Source organism: Candida jiufengensis (genome assembly GCF_024610255.1).
Source record: "Candida jiufengensis strain CBS 10846 chromosome Unknown scaffold3, whole genome shotgun sequence".
Classification (NCBI taxonomy): domain Eukaryota; kingdom Fungi; phylum Ascomycota; class Pichiomycetes; order Serinales; family Debaryomycetaceae; genus Lodderomyces; species Lodderomyces jiufengensis.
This window is the reverse complement of record NW_026261560.1, coordinates 696,161-721,134: the sequence shown is the minus strand read 5'-3', so window position 1 is coordinate 721,134 and position 24,974 is coordinate 696,161. Positions and strand designations below refer to the sequence as shown.

The 24,974-nt window shown below is 27.5% G+C and overlaps 14 protein-coding genes across 14 annotated transcripts; 6 read left to right on the top strand and 8 right to left on the bottom strand. All coding sequences in view use genetic code 12, as the record gives it.

Annotated features, from left to right (window-relative positions):
• Positions 1 to 144: 144 nt before the first annotated feature.
• On the top strand, positions 145 to 1,122 carry ELA1 (elongin A; the record flags this gene model as incomplete). Its single annotated transcript, XM_051763298.1, has 1 exon — positions 145 to 1,122. The coding sequence occupies one exon, from the start codon at positions 145 to 147 to the stop codon at positions 1,120 to 1,122; it is 978 nt and encodes a 325-aa protein (XP_051620152.1).
• Positions 1,123 to 1,154: 32 nt separating this feature from the next.
• On the bottom strand, positions 1,155 to 2,063 carry RPP1 (RNA-binding RNA processing protein; the record flags this gene model as incomplete). The annotated part of the gene is made up of 1 exon (XM_051763297.1): positions 1,155 to 2,063. The coding sequence occupies one exon, from the start codon at positions 2,061 to 2,063 to the stop codon at positions 1,155 to 1,157; it is 909 nt and encodes a 302-aa protein (XP_051620151.1).
• A 267-nt stretch (positions 2,064 to 2,330) lies between these two features.
• On the top strand, positions 2,331 to 3,152 carry KGF54_002780 (uncharacterized protein; the record flags this gene model as incomplete). Its single annotated transcript, XM_051763296.1, has 1 exon — positions 2,331 to 3,152. The coding sequence occupies one exon, from the start codon at positions 2,331 to 2,333 to the stop codon at positions 3,150 to 3,152; it is 822 nt and encodes a 273-aa protein (XP_051620150.1).
• Positions 3,153 to 3,157: 5 nt separating this feature from the next.
• On the bottom strand, positions 3,158 to 4,573 carry KTR4 (putative mannosyltransferase; the record flags this gene model as incomplete). The annotated part of the gene is made up of 1 exon (XM_051763294.1): positions 3,158 to 4,573. One exon carries the CDS (start codon positions 4,571 to 4,573, stop codon positions 3,158 to 3,160), a length of 1,416 nt encoding a protein of 471 aa, XP_051620149.1.
• A 1,447-nt stretch (positions 4,574 to 6,020) lies between these two features.
• KGF54_002778 (aspartate--tRNA ligase) lies at positions 6,021 to 8,066 on the top strand (the record flags this gene model as incomplete). The annotated part of the gene is made up of 1 exon (XM_051763293.1): positions 6,021 to 8,066. One exon carries the CDS (start codon positions 6,021 to 6,023, stop codon positions 8,064 to 8,066), a length of 2,046 nt encoding a protein of 681 aa, XP_051620148.1.
• Positions 8,067 to 8,109: 43 nt separating this feature from the next.
• On the bottom strand, positions 8,110 to 10,215 carry KGF54_002777 (RNA-binding RNA processing protein; the record flags this gene model as incomplete). The annotated part of the gene is made up of 1 exon (XM_051763292.1): positions 8,110 to 10,215. One exon carries the CDS (start codon positions 10,213 to 10,215, stop codon positions 8,110 to 8,112), a length of 2,106 nt encoding a protein of 701 aa, XP_051620147.1.
• Positions 10,216 to 10,758: 543 nt separating this feature from the next.
• MFALPHA (mating pheromone alpha) lies at positions 10,759 to 11,700 on the bottom strand (the record flags this gene model as incomplete). Its single annotated transcript, XM_051763291.1, has 1 exon — positions 10,759 to 11,700. One exon carries the CDS (start codon positions 11,698 to 11,700, stop codon positions 10,759 to 10,761), a length of 942 nt encoding a protein of 313 aa, XP_051620146.1.
• A 1,884-nt stretch (positions 11,701 to 13,584) lies between these two features.
• BET4 (Rab geranylgeranyltransferase) lies at positions 13,585 to 14,716 on the bottom strand (the record flags this gene model as incomplete). The annotated part of the gene is made up of 2 exons (XM_051763290.1): positions 13,585 to 14,640; positions 14,714 to 14,716. The coding sequence occupies 2 exons, from the start codon at positions 14,714 to 14,716 to the stop codon at positions 13,585 to 13,587; spliced, it is 1,059 nt and encodes a 352-aa protein (XP_051620145.1).
• Positions 14,717 to 14,931: 215 nt separating this feature from the next.
• Positions 14,932 to 15,576, top strand: MAD2 (spindle checkpoint protein; the record flags this gene model as incomplete). The annotated part of the gene is made up of 1 exon (XM_051763289.1): positions 14,932 to 15,576. The coding sequence occupies one exon, from the start codon at positions 14,932 to 14,934 to the stop codon at positions 15,574 to 15,576; it is 645 nt and encodes a 214-aa protein (XP_051620144.1).
• Positions 15,577 to 15,955: 379 nt separating this feature from the next.
• Positions 15,956 to 17,212, bottom strand: KGF54_002773 (uncharacterized protein; the record flags this gene model as incomplete). The annotated part of the gene is made up of 1 exon (XM_051763288.1): positions 15,956 to 17,212. One exon carries the CDS (start codon positions 17,210 to 17,212, stop codon positions 15,956 to 15,958), a length of 1,257 nt encoding a protein of 418 aa, XP_051620143.1.
• Positions 17,213 to 17,556: 344 nt separating this feature from the next.
• On the bottom strand, positions 17,557 to 18,405 carry POR1 (porin; the record flags this gene model as incomplete). Its single annotated transcript, XM_051763287.1, has 1 exon — positions 17,557 to 18,405. One exon carries the CDS (start codon positions 18,403 to 18,405, stop codon positions 17,557 to 17,559), a length of 849 nt encoding a protein of 282 aa, XP_051620142.1.
• Positions 18,406 to 19,907: 1,502 nt separating this feature from the next.
• Positions 19,908 to 20,918, top strand: KGF54_002771 (putative ADP-ribose 1''-phosphate phosphatase; the record flags this gene model as incomplete). Its single annotated transcript, XM_051763286.1, has 1 exon — positions 19,908 to 20,918. One exon carries the CDS (start codon positions 19,908 to 19,910, stop codon positions 20,916 to 20,918), a length of 1,011 nt encoding a protein of 336 aa, XP_051620141.1.
• A 653-nt stretch (positions 20,919 to 21,571) lies between these two features.
• Positions 21,572 to 22,267, top strand: KGF54_002770 (uncharacterized protein; the record flags this gene model as incomplete). The annotated part of the gene is made up of 1 exon (XM_051763285.1): positions 21,572 to 22,267. One exon carries the CDS (start codon positions 21,572 to 21,574, stop codon positions 22,265 to 22,267), a length of 696 nt encoding a protein of 231 aa, XP_051620140.1.
• Positions 22,268 to 22,358: 91 nt separating this feature from the next.
• On the bottom strand, positions 22,359 to 24,863 carry ERB1 (Erb1p; the record flags this gene model as incomplete). Its single annotated transcript, XM_051763283.1, has 1 exon — positions 22,359 to 24,863. One exon carries the CDS (start codon positions 24,861 to 24,863, stop codon positions 22,359 to 22,361), a length of 2,505 nt encoding a protein of 834 aa, XP_051620139.1.
• Between the last annotated feature and the right edge of the window lie 111 nt (positions 24,864 to 24,974).

Genomic DNA, 24,974 nt, shown 5'->3' with positions numbered 1-24,974 from the left:
CACCCGTAAAGTTTTCTCTACGCGTTGCATAGTAAAAATGAGATCCAAATTTTGTTAGCGTTATCACCAGTTCTACATATATAACCTGTATTCAACTCATCTTTCTTTTACTACTACAACCACACTTAAACTCACAACATATTCATGAATAAGAACTCACATCCAAAGGTGAATTATAAGCACCCTAATGGACTACCGACACTACTTCATCTATCACAAATATCAATAAAACGTCATATAACTCAATTACAAGATGTTGGAGCAACACCATTTCATTTATTAGAACCAATACTAAAATTAATGTCATCTAAACAATTAAATCAATTGGAAGATTTATCAAATCAATTAATGCCATATACTGATGAGATTTGGAGTCATCTAATAAAAAAAGATTTCCCCGATAGACCAACAAATATAGGACCATTAACTTCAACCACCAAATTAAAATTTGATAAGATGCCGTATAAATCACTATATTTCAAATATGTTAAACAAAGAGATGATTTTAGAAAAGATTCAGCTAATAGATTAAGACATATGAATAATACCTTAAAAAAGGAAAAAACAATGAATCAAATTGTAACTGTTGATGAAATACGACGAGATCCATCAATTAAAAGAAGAAATTATGATTCTTCAGGGAATTTTAGAAGAAGTACTCAACCTTTAAATAAAAACACTATATTAGGTAAGGCATTAAGAGAATCTCAATCAAGATCATTAATGTTTGGTAAAACACCTACAAAAAGATTCGATCCTTATGATGCATTCAACTATAGAGATGATGTTCCAATAAGAGCTCCAAGATCATCAATTAATAGAACTACTTTTTTTAATCAACCTAATACACTCAATAGACCTATACAGCCACCTATTAAGATAAATAAATCTATAAATCAGCCTAAATCCACACCAAAATCTGCGTCGCCTCCACCATCACCAGCAGAAGTTGCTGAAATTGCAAGAAAAAGAAGACTACAACAACAACAACCGTCTATATTTTTGAAATCTAGAAAAATTCAAACTTCTCCATCACCTACAAAAGTGAAAAAGAAACCACAATCACAAGAAAAAGAATCACCTAGTAAAATTAAATCAATGAAATCTTCTATTTTTAGTTAATGATTCTTATGAAATTTATGAATATATAATGACTAATTACGTTTAGCTTTTTTCAATAGTTTACCTGTTGAAGTATCATCGAATTTTCTCTTGTAACCGGCCAAATTACTTTTTTTATCTAAATCTTCCAAATCATTATCGATTATATCTTCATTACCTATAGCTATAGTTTGTTTATAAGATTTTAATTTCAATCTCCCATTAATCAATACATTTTCTGGATTTGTTGTTATACAACTTTTAGCTCTACTTTTGTCTAACCCCAACGTACTTAGCAATATTAAAATATCATTATTATTTCTAATTTGTAATGCATTTTGTGCCCCACTTGAAACTACTAACCCTCTTGATCTTGAACTTCTGATTAATTGTAATACATTATTGAACCAATTTTTCTTGATCAAGTTCGTACTAATATTGTCATTATAACCTGAAGAACCTCCAATCAATTGACTATAACAAATTTCAAATTTTTTACCCTTTTGAATTCCAGTACCAATAGTTTTAAACTTTAAAAAAAATGGGAATTTTGAACCTAAATTAAGACTTATCAAATCACATTCTATACTTAATACAGCTTGTTGTAATGTTTTTTCACTTAAAGGTTGAATAGCTATAATATCATAATAATTGTTTAATTTACTCAATCCTTGTAATTTTGAAGGTTCTGATAGCTGAATAGTGATTCTTGAAAATAATTTCAACAGAGGAAATTTCGGTCCTAATTCTTCTAGTAGTTTTTTAATTGGTAAAGGATTTATCTTAGTGGCATCATTTAGTGGAATTTTGATTGTTTCATTGATTGTGAAATTTAATACTTGATGAGTTTTGCCAACTTGTAAATTTGTGATTATTGTATTTTTGAGTGTAGTTAATTCTTGAGTGGTAGGTTTTTGTTGAAAATCATTACATGGCCATTGAATATTTAAGTCATATGACATTATTTGGTGACTTTGATGACAAATCAGTTGTACTGTGTTTCTTCTTAAAAATGATGATGCTAAATTTCGTCTCGTAAATCAAACTTTTTGACGCACAAAACTAAAAAAGTAATACCAAGCTATTTTTCCAAAATATTCAATTTTTTGCCACCAATTGTATTAGTAATACTAACCTGTACCATATGGTATAAATAGTCCTCTCGTTTTTCACTTTCAAAATTACATCGTCAATAAAATCAACCAACCATTCAATCAACTCACTTTAAAATGTCCTCAGTTGCAAGTTTATTCATTGATAAGACTAAAACTCCTAGTAAGGAGGATCAAGGTATAATGAATATTGGAAAGAATTGCTCGTATTGTAGTCAACTTGACTTTCTACCTTTTCATTGTGAGTATTGTAACAAGACTTTTTGCTCACAACATCGAACTTTAGAACAACATCACTGTCCAAATAAAGATAAATTTTATAATCAACAAATACCAACTTCATCAACTTCGTCTAGTACTACCATATCATCAAAATCACTATTTCCAGATAGAGAGGCAGATAGAAAATTAATCAATGAAAGATTAAAAAGTCCTGAACCTACAACTATTAAAGAAACTCAATTTAGAGTGGGGGATGTTGCCACAAATAATGCTTTCAAAAAATTTCAGCAATTTCTAAATCTTAAAAAGGAAAGACAAAAGGGATCTTCCATATCCAAGATATTTGGAAAATCTTCATCATCATCAAAATTTGCAGATATAGCGAAATTGAAAAAAGAAGCTAAAGGAGATAATAAAATCAAAGTCAATGATAAAATTTACATTTGGTGTATTTATGTCAAAGATCCAAAAATCATTGAAACAACCAAGCAACCGGTATTTATATCTAAAAATTGGGTGGTTGGAAAGTCACTAGATAGTATAGCTGAAATTCTAAAAATCTCAAACACCAATAATTCAACCACCAATTCCAATGAGAAATTAAATATATTTACTTATAATGAACAAACTAATGAATCAAAACAAATTAAAAATTCAGAAAAATCAAATATTTTTACTAATGGAGACATTATTTATTTAGTTAGAGGTACTATTTAACTTATTTAATAAACATCTTTTATATTATCGTATTCTAGCCAATTTATTAAACAATTTTGATCATTCAAATGTTCATACCTACTAAATTTACCAACGTTACAACCTCTAGTAAAAGGAGTTCGTGGACAATGATAATATGGATCATGACTATATCCTATATCTCTAAACCAATGAATCTTAGATTTATCAGCAAATAAACTAACTCCAATAGAATGTATAGGAGCATCACCCCATCTTTCATAATAAAATTTACCAGTTGAATCCAAATATTTAAACCAATTATTATAAGCTTCCCCTCTGAAAAAATCCATATCACCAATTTCAAAATTTGACCAAAAATGACAAGTTGAATAACCACCAGCTATTTTATTCTTTTTTGGATTTTGTAAATTTTCAACTAACCATTGGAAACTACCGTTTGTATTAACATATTTATAATTTTCATCCCTGTTTAAGTATTTCAAAGTTTCTGGCCATAAAGTTTTAATAGATTCTTCAATATCATATAAACTAACAGTGAAACCGTAGATCTTTTGAGTTGATTCCATATATTTAAAAACATCATAATTAATTTCAGAATAAAATTGGACTTGAGGTTCTATTCTCCAATAATATTTATATTTTTGTAATTCTGGAACATTATAAAATTGACCTGAATAAAATCGACACATATTATGATATGAGCCCTTTTTGGCATATGCGATATCATGATCATATAATATTTGCATTGCTTTTTGTTCTTTTTCTGTATCTATTGTACTTGGTTTATCCCAAAGTTCTGGCTGGATTTGAACAAATTCAACCGGTGCATTTTCAGTATATTTTATGATTCTTCTTTTAAATTTATCTGTGAATGGTTGATCATTGATGAATGTATATGGGTAGTTAAATTTTGAGTTGAAATTTTTTTGAAATCTACGTATACTTTGCCCTATCTTTATGACTTCCTCATTTCTAACTAATGCTATAATCGTTGCATTTGCGTGTTTGTAATTTGGTAAATCATCTCTGGAAGGTGGTGGGATTAAAGATGCATCTTGAGGTTTTCCAACTTCTGTAGATAATAACTTTTTGTACTTTTTAGTCGTTTCTTCAACAACTTCCTTTGGTGAACTTTTGATCTTATTTTTGTTCAAAAATTTAAATTTAACGTTATTTGGTTCTAAAACATAACCTTTTGAATTTTGTGCTTCATTGTTTGAATTTAAATTTAATTTGTTGTATGAATTTTTGAGATTAGTACTTAGATCTGGTAAATATGAAAAATCAAAACTATCACTAAGTGATTTAAATGACCAATCTTGATTAGTAAATGATAAATTTTTATTATCTAGAAGATTTGTGTGATAAATTAAAAGTCCGATTGAGCTAGTTATGATTATTAATATATATAAAAGTTTTCTCCTTCTGATATTTGGCATCTTCTAATATGACAGAAATAATTGTTAAAGTAATTGATGTCGGATCACCTTTTAAATGAACTTTTGGATTGAATAAATTAGGTAATAAAATAGTATTAAAATAAGGTGAAACAGACTCAAAATAAATAAGGAAATAATTTGATAAATTCAAATTATAAATAATGAAAGGTGATTGTTATCATATGAATCTTGTTGATTATAGAAATTGGTTGAATTTTTGAGTTTTTCAATTATTGAATATTTTATAACTTTATAATCTTTCCTGTATACAAATATTGTACCTTTTTTATTTATTATTTTGAGGCAAAGTTGGAATGTGTCAAATATTATTATATAAAAACCATTTTCTTATCATAAGGGAAAATATTGATTAATTAAAATAATTTACTATTATTATTTAATACAACCTTTATCTTTTCCAATCAATTTGGTATCTAAGACAAGTCATAATACTCAAACTGTACTACTTTTCAAATTCCGATAAATTTTGTTGAAAATGCTTTTCATTTTCCCATACTTGTGTTCAAAATAATGATCATGTATAATGGCTTAGACAAATAAAGCTTTACAAAATTGTCAAATTGATGGTGTGTCTCTCTTTTGATTACTTTTGAAGAACTACATTATTAAGTAATTTCTTAGTTTTTATGGCAAATTTTAAATATTGAATATGTATCGAAAGTTTAGAAAGAAACCTTATACTGTAATAGGGAGGGATAAATGAACCGCATCATTGATATTGCTACTATGAGTATTTATCAATATGGGAAACCCAAGTAGGTTTCTTACTTATAACAGTTAATAAAAATTGACCTTCAAATTCATATTATCTAATCTTTAATCCTAACATCATTATAATTCATTAGCGTACTCAGTTGAATGGAAGAGGAGTCGGCAATAGTGTTTGAATTGTTCACTATAAGTTTGAAACAAAGCCGGTGCTTCAATTCAAAGATTACAGAAGATTTAGCTTACAAGTCAGATTACAAATTAGAAATCCAATATCTAGATAAGTAATTGTATGTTTTGTAGAGGACATCAGATTAATTATCATCAAATATCATGAATGTTATTTAATATGGTAATCCTTCTCGTAAATTCATTGCAAACATATGAATAACTATTCATGGTAGATTCAATATCATTTTAATTTCTTTATATCCTGACTTAGTTGATGGAAGTATTTGCATTAGATATGGCATCAATTTTGACCGAAGTAACAAATCTACAGTCAAATCATCGATCTAAGTTTGTTGTCCTCGTATTCATCTATATAAAGCAACATACATAGTTGATCAACATTCATCAATCATCGTAGATGTCAATTTCAAAAAATAGTGGTTGTAAAGGAATGAAAAAGTTGTATAGAACTGATTTTTATTATATAGAATTTATAATTTACGAGACTTTCAAATTTTATAATTTCTTACAACCAAATCAAATAAAAATGAAGAATAAAGTACTACTACCTATTCAATTATGTAGTAAAAGATTTTCATCAACACTTCCAGATAAACTAAAAACATTGAATAAATTTAATTTTCCTATACAACAACATTCTTTCAAATCAATTAATGAAAACTTAAATAAATTCTTGAATGATAAACAATTGAAAATAACTTTAAATGGTCATGTACATAAAAAAACAAGGATACGGCCAACTTTAAGTTTTGGATTTATAAGAGATATCGATGGTAATGTAATACAATTTGTTACAAAAGAGGATACACCCATTGAAATTTGTGATACTATTAAAGAATTAACTGTTGAAGAATCAATAAGTGTAACTGGATTTATTCAGCAAAAACTTTTGGCAGAGGGAGAAACAGCTAAATGGGAATTAGTTGTTGAGGATTTAAAAATCTTAAACGAATCAAATATAGATGCTCCAAGATTGGATAAATTAAAGCATAAAAATCCACAAGATTTACCACCACAATTTAGATATTTACAATTAAGAACTTCATTTTTCCAGAACTCTTTGAGAGTACGAAGCAAAATTGCACAATTAGTAAGAAACTTGTTAATTGATAATCATGATTTTGTTGAAATTGAAACCCCTTTATTATTTAAATCAACTCCAGAAGGTGCAAGAGAATTCTTAGTCCCCACGAGATCAAGAAATCAATTTTATGCGTTACCACAATCTCCTCAACAATATAAACAAATTTTAATGAGTTCAGGGTTTACGAAATATTTTCAGATTGCAAAATGTTTTAGAGATGAAGATTTAAGATCTGATAGACAACCTGAATTTACTCAAATTGATTTGGAAATGAGTTTTGTTAATAGTTCAAATCAAGTTATGAAAGTCCTTGAGGATTTAATCTTGAAAATTTGGGGAAAATTCAAACAACAACCAATGTATGTTTTGGGCGAGAGTGGAAATTTGGAGCAAATACCAACAGGTGATCAATCACATTCAAATTTTAAAAACTTAACTTATAAGGAAGCATTGGAGAAATTTGGAATTGATAAACCGGATTTAAGATCTAATCTTAGCTTCATAAATCTTGAAAACCATTTTACAGCTATAGAAAATGAGGAATTTCCAATTGTTGAAATTTGCATATTGAAAAATGCTTTCACTCCAGACTCAAAAAAGCATACAAAAGTTCCAAAAGCTTTGATCGACAACTTGGAATATAAGAGAAGAAAACCCTATGTTTTTACAATGAATAATGAAAATGATAAATCAGATTGGATAGGTCTTTTGATCAACAAAAAGTTTATGAAGCCAACCGAGAGTTATAATGAGTTAAAGTTGTTGTATTCTTTGAACTTACAGCCAGGGGATATTATAGCTGTCTCGACAAGGGCGGATTTACCTTATGAAAATCCAACACCATTGGGAAAATTCAGACAAATTGCAATAAAAGAATACCCAACTAAATGGCAAAGACCAATACAAGAGCAAGATTCAGTAATTAATGAGTATCCACGAGAAGATGTTTCAGTTGCATCCTGGGTAGTCGATTTCCCACTTTTCAACCCAGTAGAGCTTAATGAAGAAGATTCATTTGCACCATACCCAAAATATGATTACTCAAAGTATCAATCAACTCACCATCCTTTTACAATGTGTAAATTAGAAGATTATGACTACTTGGAAACAAGTCCCTTAAAAGTAAAAGGAGAGCATTATGATTTGGTTATAAACGGAGTGGAAGTAGGAGGAGGTTCAAGAAGAATACATGATCCACAATTACAACAATATATTTTTGAGAATGTATTGAAAATTAATAATTGGGAATTAAAATTTGGTCACCTTATAAAAGCTTTAAGTATGGGATGTCCACCACATGCTGGATTAGCTTTGGGGTTTGATAGATTATGTGCGATGATTATTGGAAGTTCAAGTATTAAAGATGTTATTGCATTCCCTAAAAATCAATCAGGAGTTGATAAAATTGTAGATAGTCCAACTTCTGTTAGTGAAGATACTTTGAAGGAGTATTATATAAAAGTTAATGACGATAATGAGAAATTGTAACTAATTAGTATAGAATTAATTTATTTTGTATATATTAAAAATATTATTCCCTTCTTCTTCCTCTTAATTTTTGTCTTTTGTCAGTATTGCCAGTTAATTCATCTAATTTACGTTTATTATACCCACTTTGAGCTCTTTCAGCTTGTTCTTGTTGTTTTTTCTTTTCTTCAGCTAATCTTTCCATTTTCAATTCAATTGGCTTTTTAACTCTTTCTGTATTTTCATCTCCTCCAAAAAACTCTTGTTCTTGAGTTTTGACCAACAGTTTCCAATCATATTTTTTTCTTAAAAATAATTCCATTGACCAATTTTTCCAAACTAATTTACCATAAGTACTTTCTTTTACCTTTTGTGAATTGTTCATCATCTCTGATGCAAATCTATCTTTATACATTGGTAATAATACTGTGAAGTCCCATAATTTATCAACTATGTGAGATCCATATGAATTACATGCTAAAGCAACTATTTGTCCTTGATATATATTAAGATATCTTTTTCTTAAAATTTGAATTGGTTTTTGCTCGTTTTGTTCTACTACCAAAGAATTTTCAACTACATGAGAGAAAACTCCATGGAAACACATTTGTACAAATCTTTCAATTGGTAATGCCATAAAATTGAACCAAACACATATGACGAATCTGTAATCTGATTCCATTAATTTCTCCAAAAATAATGCTCTTTTTCTTTCTTCTGCCGTTGGCCAATCATCTTTTGTATTACCCAAAGTTGAACCTGTCAACTGTAAAACATTTTCTAGAAATTCGGTAGATACGTCACCTTGAGTTGTTGGGTTTTGGAAGTCATAATTTGGTGCATATTTCTTAAACAATTGAGTAATGATTTCTTCTCGTAAATAATTACCTCTACCTATTGATGCATCTATCACTCTTGTTGCCAAATCTAAATTTTGATGTTCTGAAATTGATATTAAATTTGATAATTCAGGTATTATATTGTCTAAAATGTACTCAACTTCAATTGGTTTTAATTTAAATAATAATGCTTGAATTATATATACTCCTGTGGTTGATCTATTAGCTAATTTTAGTATTCTCTCTTTCATGTAAAGTTTATATAATCTTTCAATATATTGTGGTCTTGCTCCATCATTTTTGATAATTGATTCAAAGAAATGTGAACCAACTGGATCTGACAATAGATATTCAACAAATGATCTTTCTTCATCTACTTCACCATCCGATTGTTTTGCAAATATTAAATGCCACATTGTACGTTCACGGTCTACTAATCCCTCCACTTGTATTATTAATTGTATTACTGGTGACGCGATTTTATGTATAGCTAATTCTCTTGCTTTTTTGGTATCTAAATCCTTTATTATAATTTGAAAATATTCTCGCAATTCTACTTTAAACGATTCTGGAGTTTGAAAAGATCGATTAAAATCTTCATTGTCTTTAATTTCAATCATTTTTCTAGCGATTTTGGATTTTTTTGATCTAAGCACTGAATTTGAAGTTGTTGTGGATGGTAATTCTTTTCCAGCTAATATTAAAATTAAAAGTCTTAGCACATGTGAGGCGTATTGATGATCAATCATTGTCACCAAATAAGGCTTGAACTCATTTGTCATTTTTATAAATAATTCCTCTATCGTTTCTGAATCATTACGATCTTCTATAACTACTCCATCTTCTTCTTCATATTTAACTTCATCAGTTTGTAAAATTTCTTTTTCAATTAAGGCAGCTGCTCTCACTAACAAAGTTTCCAATACATGTGATGCATATTTATGGAAAGCTAAAGAAACGAAATGTCCAGAAAAATTTTTGAATATTTGTTTCAATTGTTTAGTACTAGCGAATAATACTAATCTTTCCATTAGTTTTGAACAAATTTGATTTGTAACTAATTTTAATTCTTTACCTTGAGCTTCTTCTATAACCGAATTTATAAATCCATCTCTTTCTTCATCATTTTCAAAGGAGTTTATATTTAATGTTGATTCTGCTTGTTTGAAATAATCAATTTCACTTGAATCAACTAATCCGAAAAAGGTATTGGGTATATTCGTTTGATCTGATTTGGATATGTCGTCGGTCGATAATTCTATGAAATCTTGTTCATCTAGTTTTTGAGCTTTCTTTTCAGCTCTTCTTCCTCTAGATTTAGTCTTAGCCATAGTTGTTGTAATTGTTGATGGTAATATCTTAAGATTTATTAAATATTAGATTATTATGAGAGATGCTTCTTTAAATTTTAGTAGCACAAAAACAAAACATTTTTTATGCAGTACGTTTCAAAGATATTTAAATTTTGCAACCATCGCAATTGTTTTTTTCGTAATGTAAGAGCTGAAAAATTCAAATAGATAGCTTAGTCATTGTAACTAAAAGGATAATGTTGAATGATGCTTTTAAGTTCTTAAAGACTACAACTATGATGAATTTGAAAACAACGAAAAACTTTGATTGGCTAAACTAATAAAATATAAAATGAGCTATAAAAATGAAGTAAAAATGTATAAGAACTAAACTTTTTTTTTCTTTTTTGTAAATTTTGTAAAACTAAAAAATCAATCAGGATGATGATAAGATGCAAAATAAAATAATAAAATGATAAAATAATGAAATAAATGTCCAATCAAGTATGATAAATGCAAATGTTAAAAGGAGGAATAATTTTCTTCAACTTTTGTTTTTGATAATGCAAAGAACCAACTAGCTTATTTTTGTGGTTCATAGTAACCATATCTAGTCCAACCTCTTTTTTCAGCATCAACAGAAGCTTCAGCATCCCTTTTTTGTGGTTCGTAATATCCATATCTAGTCCATCCTCTTTTTTCAGCATCAACACCAGCTTCAGCATCTCTTTTTTGTGGTTCATAGTATCCATATCTAGTCCAACCTCTTTTTTCAGCATCTACTTCAGCTTCAGCATCTCTCTTTTGTGGTTCATAGTATCCATATCTAGTCCAACCTCTTTTTTCAGCATCAACAGAAGCTTCAGCATCTCTCTTTTGTGGTTCATAGTATCCATATCTAGTCCATCCTCTTTTTTCAGCATCAACAGAAGCTTCAGCATCCCTTTTTTGTGGTTCGTAATATCCATATCGGGTCCAACCTCTTTTTTCAGCATCAACAGAAGCTTCAGCATCTCTCTTTTGTGGTTCATAGTATCCGTATCTTGTCCAACCTCTTTTTTCAGCGTCTACTTCAGCTTCAGCATCTCTCTTTTGTGGTTCATAGTATCCATATCTAGTCCAACCTCTTTTTTCAGCATCAACAGAAGCTTCAGCATCTCTTTTTTGTGGTTCATAGTAACCATATCTGGTCCATCCTCTTTTTTCAGCGTCTACTTCAGCTTCAGCATCTCTTTTTTGTGGTTCATAGTATCCATATCTAGTCCAACCTCTTTTTTCAGCATCAACAGAAGCTTCAGCATCTCTCTTTTGTGGTTCATAGTATCCATATCTGGTCCATCCTCTTTTCTCAGCATCAATTGCACCAGCTTCAGCAGCTTGGTCAGCTTTGACAGCTTCAATTAATGACTCAAGAATTGGATCATTTGGAATATCAGCTGGAATAGCAACTTCAGTTGAATTGATTGGTGCAGAAGCAACTAATGTAGCAGCAATAGCAGTTAAAATAGTGATTGAAAATTTCATTATTTTGATGATAAAAATGCTTTAATGATAGCAAATTGTTATTTGTTTTAGTAGATTGTTGAACTCAATTGTTTTGATTGATGATTAGAAATGAAAAATGAAAATCATATCAAGAAATTGATCACTATTTATAATTTTCAATTTCATGATTAATCAAATATTCAATTTGAATGTACTGTAATTAATATTCATTGATCGTCAATAATATTATTTTTGAAAAAGTAATATTATAACTCATGGATAATTGATTTCATGCCTATGATAAATTATATTTCCTTTCATTTGTATCAGGTTTCAATACATTTAATTTCCTTACGAATCCAAATTTGGTAATTTGCAACCATCTTCAAAATCCTAACCTTCATAATTAAAGTTTTTAAACAATTAAAGAGTAATTAAAAACTATTTTATAATATTTTATGTACTTTTTGCAATTTAAAAAATATTATATTTCGATTGAATTTTTGATTTAAATTTTAACATACCCCCCAGAAAATATTTTAGTACCCTTGCATTTGATTTGTAAGGATCTCCATTAATATTAAATTGACATGTGTTGATGAATCTTTAATATGTTGTAAATATTAGTAATCCTGCATTTACCGTGTCTTAAAATTTTTCCTTTGCAAGACTAATGCGGTAATGGTTGCAAAAAAAAGCAATAAATTTTCATTGATTAATTAATTAACAAATTTCAAAATCTAACCAAGGAACAATAAAGAACAAAATTTGATAATTAAGAACAATAGACCTAAGTATATTATTACCGGGTTTTTAAGGCACTAAATTTCAGTTGTAACTGGCACATGAATGTTAAATTAATTTACGATTTTAGTTTAAACTAAAAATATCAAAACCAAAAGACAATAAGAAGATCTCATTAAGTTAGACCTGATGAGTTGATACTTGATGATTACCAATGTTAAGATCTTTCTAAAGCTTAATATTAGTGTAATTACTAGTGGCTAATTTGACTCAAAATGGTCTTAATAATAATTTTGTTTCTTTTAAATATGTTTTACAAAATAAAATTATTTATCAAGCTTAAATTTCATATCTTGCGTTAAACCCTATAAAGTAAAGTTTATGCATGTACTCATGAAATTTGAAAAAGTAATTAAAATATTATTTTACAACCTGATCACACATTGCGGTCTGTGAATAAATTATTGGAAATATAAAATTATTGATAATTATCTTTTAAATTGAAATTATGCATGCATTTGCAATTAATTAATTTTGTAAATCCTTTGCTGAAATAAAGTTTGTGGATTGATAAATTAATTTCTGATGTACTTTCAAACGCTAATTTGCAAAACGTTGATATGATACTTATCACATTCTTATTTTAAGTTTCGTATTTTTTAATTAATATCGCCCATGGTTGATCGATCTTTTACAAACGTATGGCTCAATTTCAGTCATTTTAAGACACAAACATCTGCTGTGGTTTTTCATTCTAAACACACATTAAAATTGGGCAAAGTGTTTTAGTATATGCAATCACTGAAAAACACAAAATTTGAACTTTCCAGTAACACAACTTTAATTCACCTTCGTCTTTGTTCAATGAATATCAAAGGCTTATCTTGTTTGCAAACTTAAACAATAACAATAAAGCTTACCAAGTTCTTGTATGAATTTCCAGTGAAAATATTAAATAAAGTTTGTATATATATGATTTTGTGTAATGTCTTGTGACTATTTTTAAAATATACCAAGATGGTTAAGTAAGTAATTCATACTTCAAAGATCAAATTATTAACCGGTTAAGGGCACAAATAACTGAGGAGTCAAAATCTTATCAAAATGCAAAACCCCGTATATTAATCAATAACCCAATAAACCTATATATTATTCACCTTTTGTGTTTCTCCTCAAATATTAAAGTATTGGTACAATACCATTTAATTGATCTTGGTATTTACCTTTTCTTAATTGATCTAATTTGATTAGTTTGATTAAACTTTCCTTTATATCCTCGTCAATTATAGATTTCTCATGTAAACAATTATTTAAAATAGCTTTGATATAAATTAAACTTTTTAAACATCCTATATTATCTTGATTTGAATCTTCAATTTCCAATTCATTAACTTCTTTAATAATAGATATCTGATCTTGTAAAACCTGTACATAATCTTCTTTCGATTTGAATGAATTTACAAAGATTGAATCGGATAACAACCAATATAGATATAACCAAACTGAGCTATCCTCGGGACTCATATATATTCCTGTTTTAATCATTTCTAAATCATTATTCAAAATGTTTTGTGGATCATTAAATAGCTCGTTATCTACTTTGGTTTCTTTCATTAGTTGTAAGATTTTTGGTATCAATTTTGTCCTATTATGCCAAGCTGAAAAATTCAGAAAATCATTTTGAATTTTGGTGGTGGTATATTCAAATTCTTCAAGGTTTAGTTTTAGTATTTCATTTTTTTGACTTTGTTCTTCTTCTAAATTTTCAACAATAAATCTTCTATAATGCCAACCATGAAAATTTCTTTGATCTAATTCTAACATTTTACTTATAGTCTTAAATTCATAATCCCAGTTTACTGAGTTTAATTCAACTAATTTAAATAAACACCATTTTCTATGATTCCAAATCCAGTATACTTTTGGAAATCGTTTTAGTAATGACATCAAAAACTTGAGATCATCATTCAAAATTTGTATTAGCTTTTCCTTGTTATCTGGTGTATAATAATTATCAATTATCTCTCTTCTATAATTCCATGTCGTATAAAACTCCGGATTTAAATTTAGTAATGTGGTAGTCAATTTGAAGTTCTCCTCATTATATACATGATCTTTCTTCGATTGTAGTAGATAGTCAGTTAAATCTCTGTAATATTTGATTTTTGGTTGATCCCTCTCATACTTTAGCTCTTGTTGTTCTTTTGTCAAATTCACTCTTTTTACTTCATGTTGCTTAATTCAAGTTAGTATTAGACAATTTCATGTAAATCTTGACAGCATAAACTAAATATCTATGCATACATACCATCCTATAGTACTAATTAGGCAAACTCTGTATCTTATGGCAATGACCTACAATAAATTTTGTGGATATAAGGTCAGACTTTTGGTAGTAAATCTGGTTTATCACAAAGAAATTCGCGCATGAAATCGCGTGTTGTATCAACTTTTTAAATTGATCTTTAAAGTAAACAAAACCAAATACAAGACCATTTCTATAAAATAAGCTTGCCTACTACCGAAATGTCATCAACTAAAGTAGAATCATCGTCATCACAAAAACTAGCATTAAAAGGTTCATCAAAAATAGTATCAGATTATTTTGAGTTTGCAATTAACTCAATATTATATCAAAGAGGAATATATCCACAAGAAGATTTTAAAATTGTTAAAAAATATGATTTACCAATGATTATAAATAATGATGAAGATGTATCTAATTATATTGAAAACATAATGAAACAATTAAAAAAATGGATTTATGGTAAAAAAATTACAAAATTAATCGTGGTAATAATATCGAAATCAACTGGTGAAAACTTAGAAAGGTGGGAATTTAATATAGAAATTAAAGATAATGAAGAACCAACACAACAAGAAGAAGTATCACCAAAAGACAAGTCTGAAATTCAAAAAGAAATAAGAGCAATAATAAGACAAATTACATCAAGTTCAAGTTTTTTACCAATTTTAAAGAATGATGAATATACTTTTAATGTACTAGTATATACTGATTTAAATCAAACAAATAATATACCTTTACAATGGCTAGATACTAATGGTGATGGTAGGTTTTTAACTGGTGACAATATTGATAAAATCGAATTTTCATCTTTTAGTACTGATTTGCATAAAGTTAATACCTCAGTTAGTTATAAGTTTGAATAAGATATATAGAGTAATAAAATATAATGATAGATATAATGATAATAATTCACATTTCTATAGTGGATAGATGATGAAGTTTCAAGTTTCAATAATGTATCTCAATCTCATGATAAAATGCTTGAAGTCTCGTCAATTTTATCAAACGCAATTGGTGATACATTAATCATGTTAAGAATATTCAAAACTCAATTATGATTGATGTTGCTGATTTGATTAAACTTCCTGAAATTCTTATACGTTCGGTTAATAGAAATGTAGAATAGTTCCAAGTTGAATCATCCAAAAAACACTGTTTCTCAAAAGAAAAAATTGTAGAATTAGTACAGTAAACTGGAAAAATTTGATTATCAAAATATATAAATTATATGAAGCAGCTTATCTATTTGCTATGCCCATTTTGTTGATCTTTTGAAATCAATTCACGTTCTTTATTAAATCTTCTTCTTTTATTACTCAACATAAATCTAACTGAATTTTTATTGGCAACATTATAATCCCATTCATTGAAATATTCATCCTTAGAATTTAATTTAAAATCACAACTCTTATCATTAATTATTTTTAAATTGTTGAATTTTTGTTTTAAACTCATAAATTTCAAGATTTGATTTTTGTTAGTGACTGGATCTATTTCTGGTAAGTAATTCTTTAAATTACTTGTATTATATTGATGAGTGTAATAATCCAAAATATATACTATTGCTTCATTAACTAATAATTCAGGACAATTAAAATCTGAAGCTTTAAAATCTTCTAAAATTTGTGAAACTTTCAAATCTTCTTCTTCATCATCTTCTCCAATTTCATGATTTGTTAAAATCATTTCTTTAGGGTTTAAATTTAAACTTATTATTATAATGGCTAATGCAATGCAATGTGGTGGTACAATCAAACTTAGTGGAGTTTGGATTAAATCATAGTTTATTAACCACCCCAATATAGATAATTTATAGTTGAGTTTCAAATTTTTACAAAATTGTATTAATAAATTATCTATATTTATTTTAAAACTTGGATTATTTCCATTATTAAAATCAAATTTTATAATTTGTAATATTTTAAATTCATTAGCTAGTATATATTTTCTTTGTAAATCGATAAATGGTATATTTGAATTTGAAGTTATATTGTTATCTTTACTTATTTCTATTACTTTATTATCATCTAATTCTCTTAATTTATTGCATATTACTTGAATGTCTTTTAATTTCTTGATACAATCTTCCACTTTACTCGCTAGGAATAAGCAAGTTATGGCAATAGTGAAAGGATCATTTTCTATGTAGCTTGGTACATAAAAATGATTGGTAGTATCACTTGAGATATTTTCAAATTTATTAAATAAATAAAATCTTTGATAATAATTCATAGTTGTTGCAAGTACACGTTGTGGGAATTTCAAAATTTTAACAACTTGACTTAGAAAGTGGAATATTTTGGTTTTGGTGGTACTGTATTGTAATTTCATTGAATCTGATATAGTCTTTTTATGTAAAAATGATAATTCTTGTGATGTGAAAAATGGTCTTGATATTTGAGTTATACTAGAATAGTTCGATGAGGAGGAGGAGGAAGACGTTGGGGTGGTAATTCTATTTGATCTTGGGCCGTCCGGCGTTAGTCTTGGTGTTGTCATGATATTTAATTGTGATAATGCTATTATATTAGTTTGAATATATATAGGTGTTTGATATAATTATAATTTGGTTGTAAAACATTATTGTATAAGATTTTTCTAATGCGCTTTTTCGAATGCGTAAAAGTAATACACCTAATTCTGTGTATAACCAGATATCAGAATTAGATATTGTAAGCTTTATTTATTGAGAGCGATACAATGTTTTCTCAACTATTTTACCAATCTAATCTTACTTTATATTTATATTTTATATTTAAAATTTATTATTTAATTTATGATTAATTAAAACAATAGAATAAAAAGACTTAGTATCTAAAAAAGCTTCACAAATATCAAATTATTTAAGCAGTGAAAGATAATGAAACACCTAATTTATGAACTGGTTCAGCTAATTTTAAAGCATCAAATGAAGCACCTAAACCTAATTTAACACCTGGTCTTAATTCTTGAGTATAAGATAAAGCAGTTAAACCAGAATCAGCAATTTTAGCTTTAATAAAAGCAGTTCTATCTAAAGCATATTTAGTTGCAAATTCAACATTAACATTTGATGATTTAACTGAATCCCAAGTAGTTTTAGCACCAACTTCAACTAATGGAGAAACTCTATGATAATAAGCAGCTGAAAATACTGATAAATTTGAAGTAGCAGTAGCAGCTAAATTATAAGTTAAATTTGAATAACCAACACCAACTGAATATTTATTTACTTTAGCACTTGAAATATCATAACCTAATTCAGCACCTGCAACAAATCCATCATGAGCAACAACTAAATCAGCAGTTGCAATTGGACCTTTTAATAAATCAAAAAATAATCTTGCATTAACAGCAGATTGTTGATAGAAAAAATTTAATTTTGCATTTCTTGCACCATTTGGAATAATTGAAGTATCTAATTCACCTTTTAAACCTGGGGTTAATAATTCTGATAATTCAATTTTTGTTGATAAAACATTAGCATTATTCCAACCTTGAGTTAAAGTTAAACCAGTTGCTTTATCAACATGTTTTGCATCAACTGAAGCAGCAATTTTATCATCTTTAGTAGTTTTACCTTTAACAGTAAAAGCAATACCATTTGGAGCAATTGTTTTAACATCAACTGCAGCAGTTGATAAATGATAAAAATCTTTATTTAATAAATCATTTGAAGCTTTTGTTAAATCTGAATAAGCAGCTGGAGCCATTTTTGAATATTTGATTTGATTATTTAATTAAATTGAATCAATTGAGTCTAGAGAATTAAAAAAAATTAAAGTTTTGTCTTTTGATTCGTTGAAATTGAATTGAATAGAAAGAAAGAAAAGGAAGGAAAATGAGGGAAATTTATTAAAGCAAAAAATTATTTTAATAAGTGAAGAATTTATTGTGGTGCGTTTTTTAATTCTTATTTATTTGTTTTGATTTAGAATTATACTTTAAATATTATATGTGATTTTCTAGAAAAAGAGACTAAATGGAGAAGAATAAGAATTTGAATTGCAATTGACTTAATTAATTATAATAGGTAGATTAGTTGAGTAATTCTCTATCTATTACATGTACTCAATTGATTCTTACTCTACTCTATCATAGTTCAATTGATAGTTGTTTATATTAACAATTTATCCTTCCTCCTATAATAAAGTATTCAAAAAAAAAATGTCGTGTTATTTAACCCAACAACGTTTTCTGTTTTTATAATTTTTTAAAATATTTTTGTTCGGTTGGGTTTTAAATTAATGTTTTAATGATTAGAGAGACAGATCGTATGGAAAGTATTATATACAGGTAATGTTATTTTTAAAGATTATATCATCAAATCTTTGTAATAATTTATCATAACATTTTAAAATTTATGGAAAGATTGATTTTATGTGACACTTGACATTCATTTCTAGTGATTGCCTGACCGATTGATTTATATGTCTTCCTTCGAATTGGAAAGTAAATCTAAATTTAATGTCATTTAAATTTCGAATCGTGGGGTAAGAAAAAAAAATTATATTCAAGTACTAATAATATAATTAATTTACTATTAATTACAACTATTAACTGACTCTTATATTGTTCACTTATCATATACTAAACTTAAATAAAAATTGACCTATCAAATTATATTTGCCACTTTACTCAATTTAGATTATCATATGTAAGCATTAGCATAATATCCTGATTTTATTTCCAAAAACTCTGATTGCATGACCTGATTTTGGCTTTCATTACTAACGGCGGTTTTATTGAGCTGGATAAACCAATTCAATTGAATTTTTTTCAATTATTTGTAGTAAATATTTTATTTAAACTAATCATGGCAGTTTATAAACTTATTTCAAATAATTTAGTATCAAATTTATAGTAAAAATGAAGTTGAAAATTTGACCAACTATTTTCATATTTTTGTTCAATGTCTACAAAATGATTTTCATATAGGCTGAGCGTTACTACTCTTTCTCATTTTATTTGTTATTCAAGTCTATGAAGTGCTTCAAAATGTGAAAACTCTCGTTATTAGATCTTAAAATCGATATTTCATTGCATTGCGGTATGGTTGTAGATCTTAGATTTTAAGATCGTATAACACAAAACTTTATTTTCTTTATTGCTACCAAACATGTAACGTGACTTTGTTTTAAGTAAAAAAATATAACTCCAAGAATGTCAAATATCAAATAATTTGATTTTGCATTTTCAACAACCAAATTCATGAATGAATTTTGTATTAATTGATTCAAATCCAAAAATAATTGAAAGATGGAATTATCATATAAGGACATGGATTGAATTACTCAGTACTAATAGACCAATCAAAAATTTTATACACAATTATAATTTTCCCCAGGTACAATGTAAATTAACTACTATTGAGGATTACGTTATAAATACTACTACAAAAGGTTGCACTTCAATTGTTACTCCAACTAATTCTTTGAGTTATATGAATGGTGGATTTGATAAGTTTATAATTGATAGTATGCTATTATACAAATCGCAAGCAAGCGGAGAAGACATTATCTCAAAATTTGATAATATTGATCTTGGGTTTTGGTTCCAGAATTATCAACTACAAAGGAGTAATAGCTACTTAGTGCCAAATCAAATATATCCGTTAAACTTGAAAGAATTCTTCAGTTCAATGAAATCAAAGGATGAAAATCACTCAATACTAAAAAACTACAATTTTGAATATTCATTAATCTACAAGAATTTAAATCTTACTGAATTAATTCAAATTTCAACTATGTTAGTACCTGAACTACTTGAGGAGCACAACATTTCAAATATTTTCAATTTAATGTGGAATTTATTAAGCTATTTGTATAAAGTTCAAAAATCAACTGACATAGAAAATGTAATTATACCAGGAATTGGAACAGGTCATGGACATTTAGATCAAGATGAAGTAGCAAAAATAATGATCTTCACAATTTTTTTCTTCAATCTAAGTTTTAAGCCTTCGAGTCGGAATAATTTTACAAAGTTCATCGACTACAAAAGTAACGAAATTGTTGAATGTTTGAGATACAAAACTTTGAAAAAATCAATAACTATACTATTTTTTTTAAATAAAGATTATAGAAAATTTGAAAATCCAAAAGATATTGAAGAAGTTGAAAATCATGTCTTAACTGATTATGGTAAAAATTATGATTTTTCAAAAATCAAAGATAAGAATAAATCTATGGATATAGATGAATTATTTAAATGTATAAAGTTTTAAGTATTGATATTAGATTTGCATAATGCATTATAAATAACTAAAACAAAAACTAAAAAGAACTAAATATTTTAATTATAAAATCAACAACAACAATTTGAACTTAAACTTATAATTCTTGGTTTCGTAATGTTAAGTAAAAAAAATTTACGACGGAATATCGACCAAATTACAAGTTTGTGATACATTGTATTGTTTTTTTCTTGACGTAAATTTCTAGTAGTCATTAGTCTGAGAAATTTAAAGCAGAACATATAAACAAGAGCCGCAATATTAACGGTTTTGATTCTATTTAAAAATTAAAGTTTCAAGATAAGGTTTTTCTTTGAAACTCTGTTTAAATCTAATGTGGAAAATTTTCAATTGATCGTCATTAAAATTAAAATACATAATCATTTAGCAATCAAGATCAAAAGTGTTACTGAAAAATTTAATCTTTGACAGATTATAACAAATTATTATTTAAATTTAATTATTTAATAACTAGAACGTACTTGAAATTTCATATGGAAATTATTATTTTTTTCTTTAAAATAAATTTAATAGAACAAAAACGTCATAATAGGCAATTCCTATCTAATTTTAAATACCAGCCATATCCATTATAAAATTCCAAAAATCATTACTTCAAATCTAAACCCTCACCTTCTCGAAACATGACATTTTCCACCTCTTCATCAAGAGTAGCATCAACTACTCAAGTGCCAACAACTACAACCACAACCACAACAAATACTACTCCATCATTCACATTAGGTCTAGTTCGTTGTAAAGAAAATGATAAGATACTATTAATAAACAGGGAACAACCACCACATTTAGGTAAATGGTTTGGAATAGGTGGAGAAATCAAAGATACTCTGATATCACCATTAGATAGTTTAAATATACAAATAAATAATCAATCAGGATTAGATTTGAATAATTTTATAAATCGAGGAATATTAAAATGGGAAATATATTCAAAAGAAGATAATCAAGATAAATCAAATAATTCTAAAGTATCAAAATATGAAGAAAAAATTCATAAAATTTTCCATAAAAACCTAAAGAATTTAAATATTCCAGTAAGTGGATCATTATATATTTTCACATCAGATATATCATTAAAACAATATGAAAATTATAGAACTCCTTTAAAATATAATGAAGATATGGGGATATTAGATTGGAAATCTTTTGATTGGTGTTTAAATGAATTTAATTATGGAATTGTTGATTTTTTAAAATTTTTATTACCTATTGTTTTTAATAGTAATGAAAATGATTTATTTATTGTTAAATATTATGATTTGGATTTAATTGAAACTTTATATAAACCTGGTGATGCTATAGATGTATCAACATGGTAACATACTTGATATTATTTATTTACAATAATTTGCTTTCACTTCATTACGTTAACTTAAGTTTTTAATATACATTTGATATATATATTTTACTCTATGTAGTCCAAAGTCTAGCAGTACCATCAGCACCAGCACTAAATAACCAAGCTTCTTTAGGATGCCAAACAATATCCAATATTCCAATTTGATTTATAATTTTATGACCTTGTAATTTCTTTAATGGAACTAATAATGGATTTGTCATTAAATCATCATAAACAGTACCATGGAAAATATGAATATTACCATCATCTGAAGCACTTGCAAATAATGGTAATGTTCCTTTATGATATTTAATAGATCTAACTGCTTTATCATGATACCTTAATGTTTTATATGGAGTAGCACTTAAATCTAAATCATGCCATAATACTCTCTTATCATAAGATGAAGCTAATAAATGATCACCTCTTGGATGTATATCTATTGTTGATAATAATCTAACTCCAGGTAATAATTTTTTTATAAGTTGTTGTTGAGATAAATCATATATTTTAATAGATCTTTGTGAAGCTACGTATAATTGTGGTTTAAAAGGATGGAATTTTGCATCCATTATTATTCCCTTTGTCTTTTTAAATGGTGATTGTGATAAATGTTTTGATAATTGATGAATAAGTACTGAAGTGTTTTTAGAATCTGGTGATACAGTTACGAAATAATCACCTTTTCTATGCCATGAAATTTTTTTAATATCTTTTTTACATTGTATTATTGCTGAAATACCCATTGATTGTTGTGTTGAGTTAGGGTTTATCCATTTTGATACTTCCTTTTTTGTAGTGGTGGTGGAGTTTTTGGATTTTAATTCATTAACTTCTTCATCATCTTCTACTACATCTATATCTTGCTTTTTATTACCAAATGTATCATAACCCCAACCTGTTTCAATTCTTAATTTACCAGTATTTTCAATATCAAACCCAAAAATTGGTGGGACAATAAGATAGATATTTTCACCGGCAGCAACTGCTAAAATACCAGTTGTTGAATCTGGATTCCAATCCAAACTTTCAATCTTATCATCGCTATTATGCTCTTTATTTATAAGTTGAGCTTTATAAACACATCTACCAGTTAATACTTCCCAAATTCTAACACTACCGTCATCGGACCCAGTGGCTAACCATAACCCTTGAGGATCTATCGATAATGTTCTAATTTTACCAGTATGACCTTCATATATAGTTGAACAACGTATTGGAAATGGTCTTAAATCTTTTGGTGATGGTAATTCTGGTATTAAACTTTCTGGATCAATATTTAATTTATTTTTTCTTAATCTTGGAGCTAAATAAAGATCTAAAGATCTTTCAAATCTTTCCCTTACACTTTCTTGATATCCTGGAACTTGTCTTAAAGATTTATATTTTTGTGGTATAAAATTAGTTTCTCTATCAATTGGATCTGTTGATAACCAATTTTGTTTTTCTTCATCATTAAATAAATATTCTTCTGGTGGATTATAACTTTCTTCATTAGTTGGTGGTAATAATTTTGGAGCTCTTAAATTCATTATATGATCAGGTATATCATTTTCATTTTCCCATAAATCGAAATTTAAATCATCGGTATCTTGTTTTTCTCTTGCTTCTTTTGCTTGTTCTGGTGTCAATATTCTACCCTCTCTTATAGCTCTTACAATTTTCATAACTCTTTTAGCTTCATGTTTAGATGGTACGAATCTTCTTTTAGGTTCTGGAACTGCTGTTAATGGCATAACTTCTTCATTTTTAGTAAACCAATCAATTAATGGTTCATATGGATTTATATTTTCATCTGTATTTTCTTGTTGTTGAATTTTACGTATTAATTCTAATTCTTCATCTGATAATTTTAAAGAAGTACCTGTATTTTGATCTAATAAACCTGTCCAACCAGTTGGTAAATCTATACTTTCTAATAATTGATCTAATGCTGAACCTTTTGCTGGTCTCATTATTCTTTTACCATTTATATCGTACCCAATATGAGGCATTTCATCATATGCAGATATTGGAATATTACCTATAGTATTGAAATTTTCAGCATCACTATCATCACTATCATAAATTGGTTCGATTTCTGGTTTAATTATTCTTGGTTTACCATCTGAATATTTTGTATGTATATCTAATTGAGATGGATCTTGTACTGATAAATTCTTTATGTTTACATCATCTAATTCTTCTTGTTCTTGTGGTTCATCTGAAAATTCATCTGAATCATAATCACTTGGATCATCTTCTTCTCCTAATAATTTATTAAGTTCTTCTTCTGAATCAAAATCTGATTGACTCAATTCTTCTAATTGTTCTTCATCATATTCTTCTGATACTTCTGAGTCGTCATCTCCTTCTACTGATTCTACTTCTCCTTCTTCTTCTTCTTCTTCTTCTTCTTTTTCTTCTTCTTCATCATCACTTTCCGCATCTATTAATCCCTCCACATTTAATTCATCTTCTGATTCTTCATCTTCCAAAGGTTGTTCTGGCTTTCTTTTTTTCTGTATACTGTTATTCGATTGTGATGTAGATTTCGGTACCTTCACCTCTTGTGACACGCCTCCTTTCTTAGCCATTTTATGGTGTTGTAAATGGTTGATTTTAGGTATGGTTGTAAAAAAAAAATTAAATTTCATAAATTCCTCATCTCTATATAAATTTAATTTAGTTGATTTCAATTTTGTGTT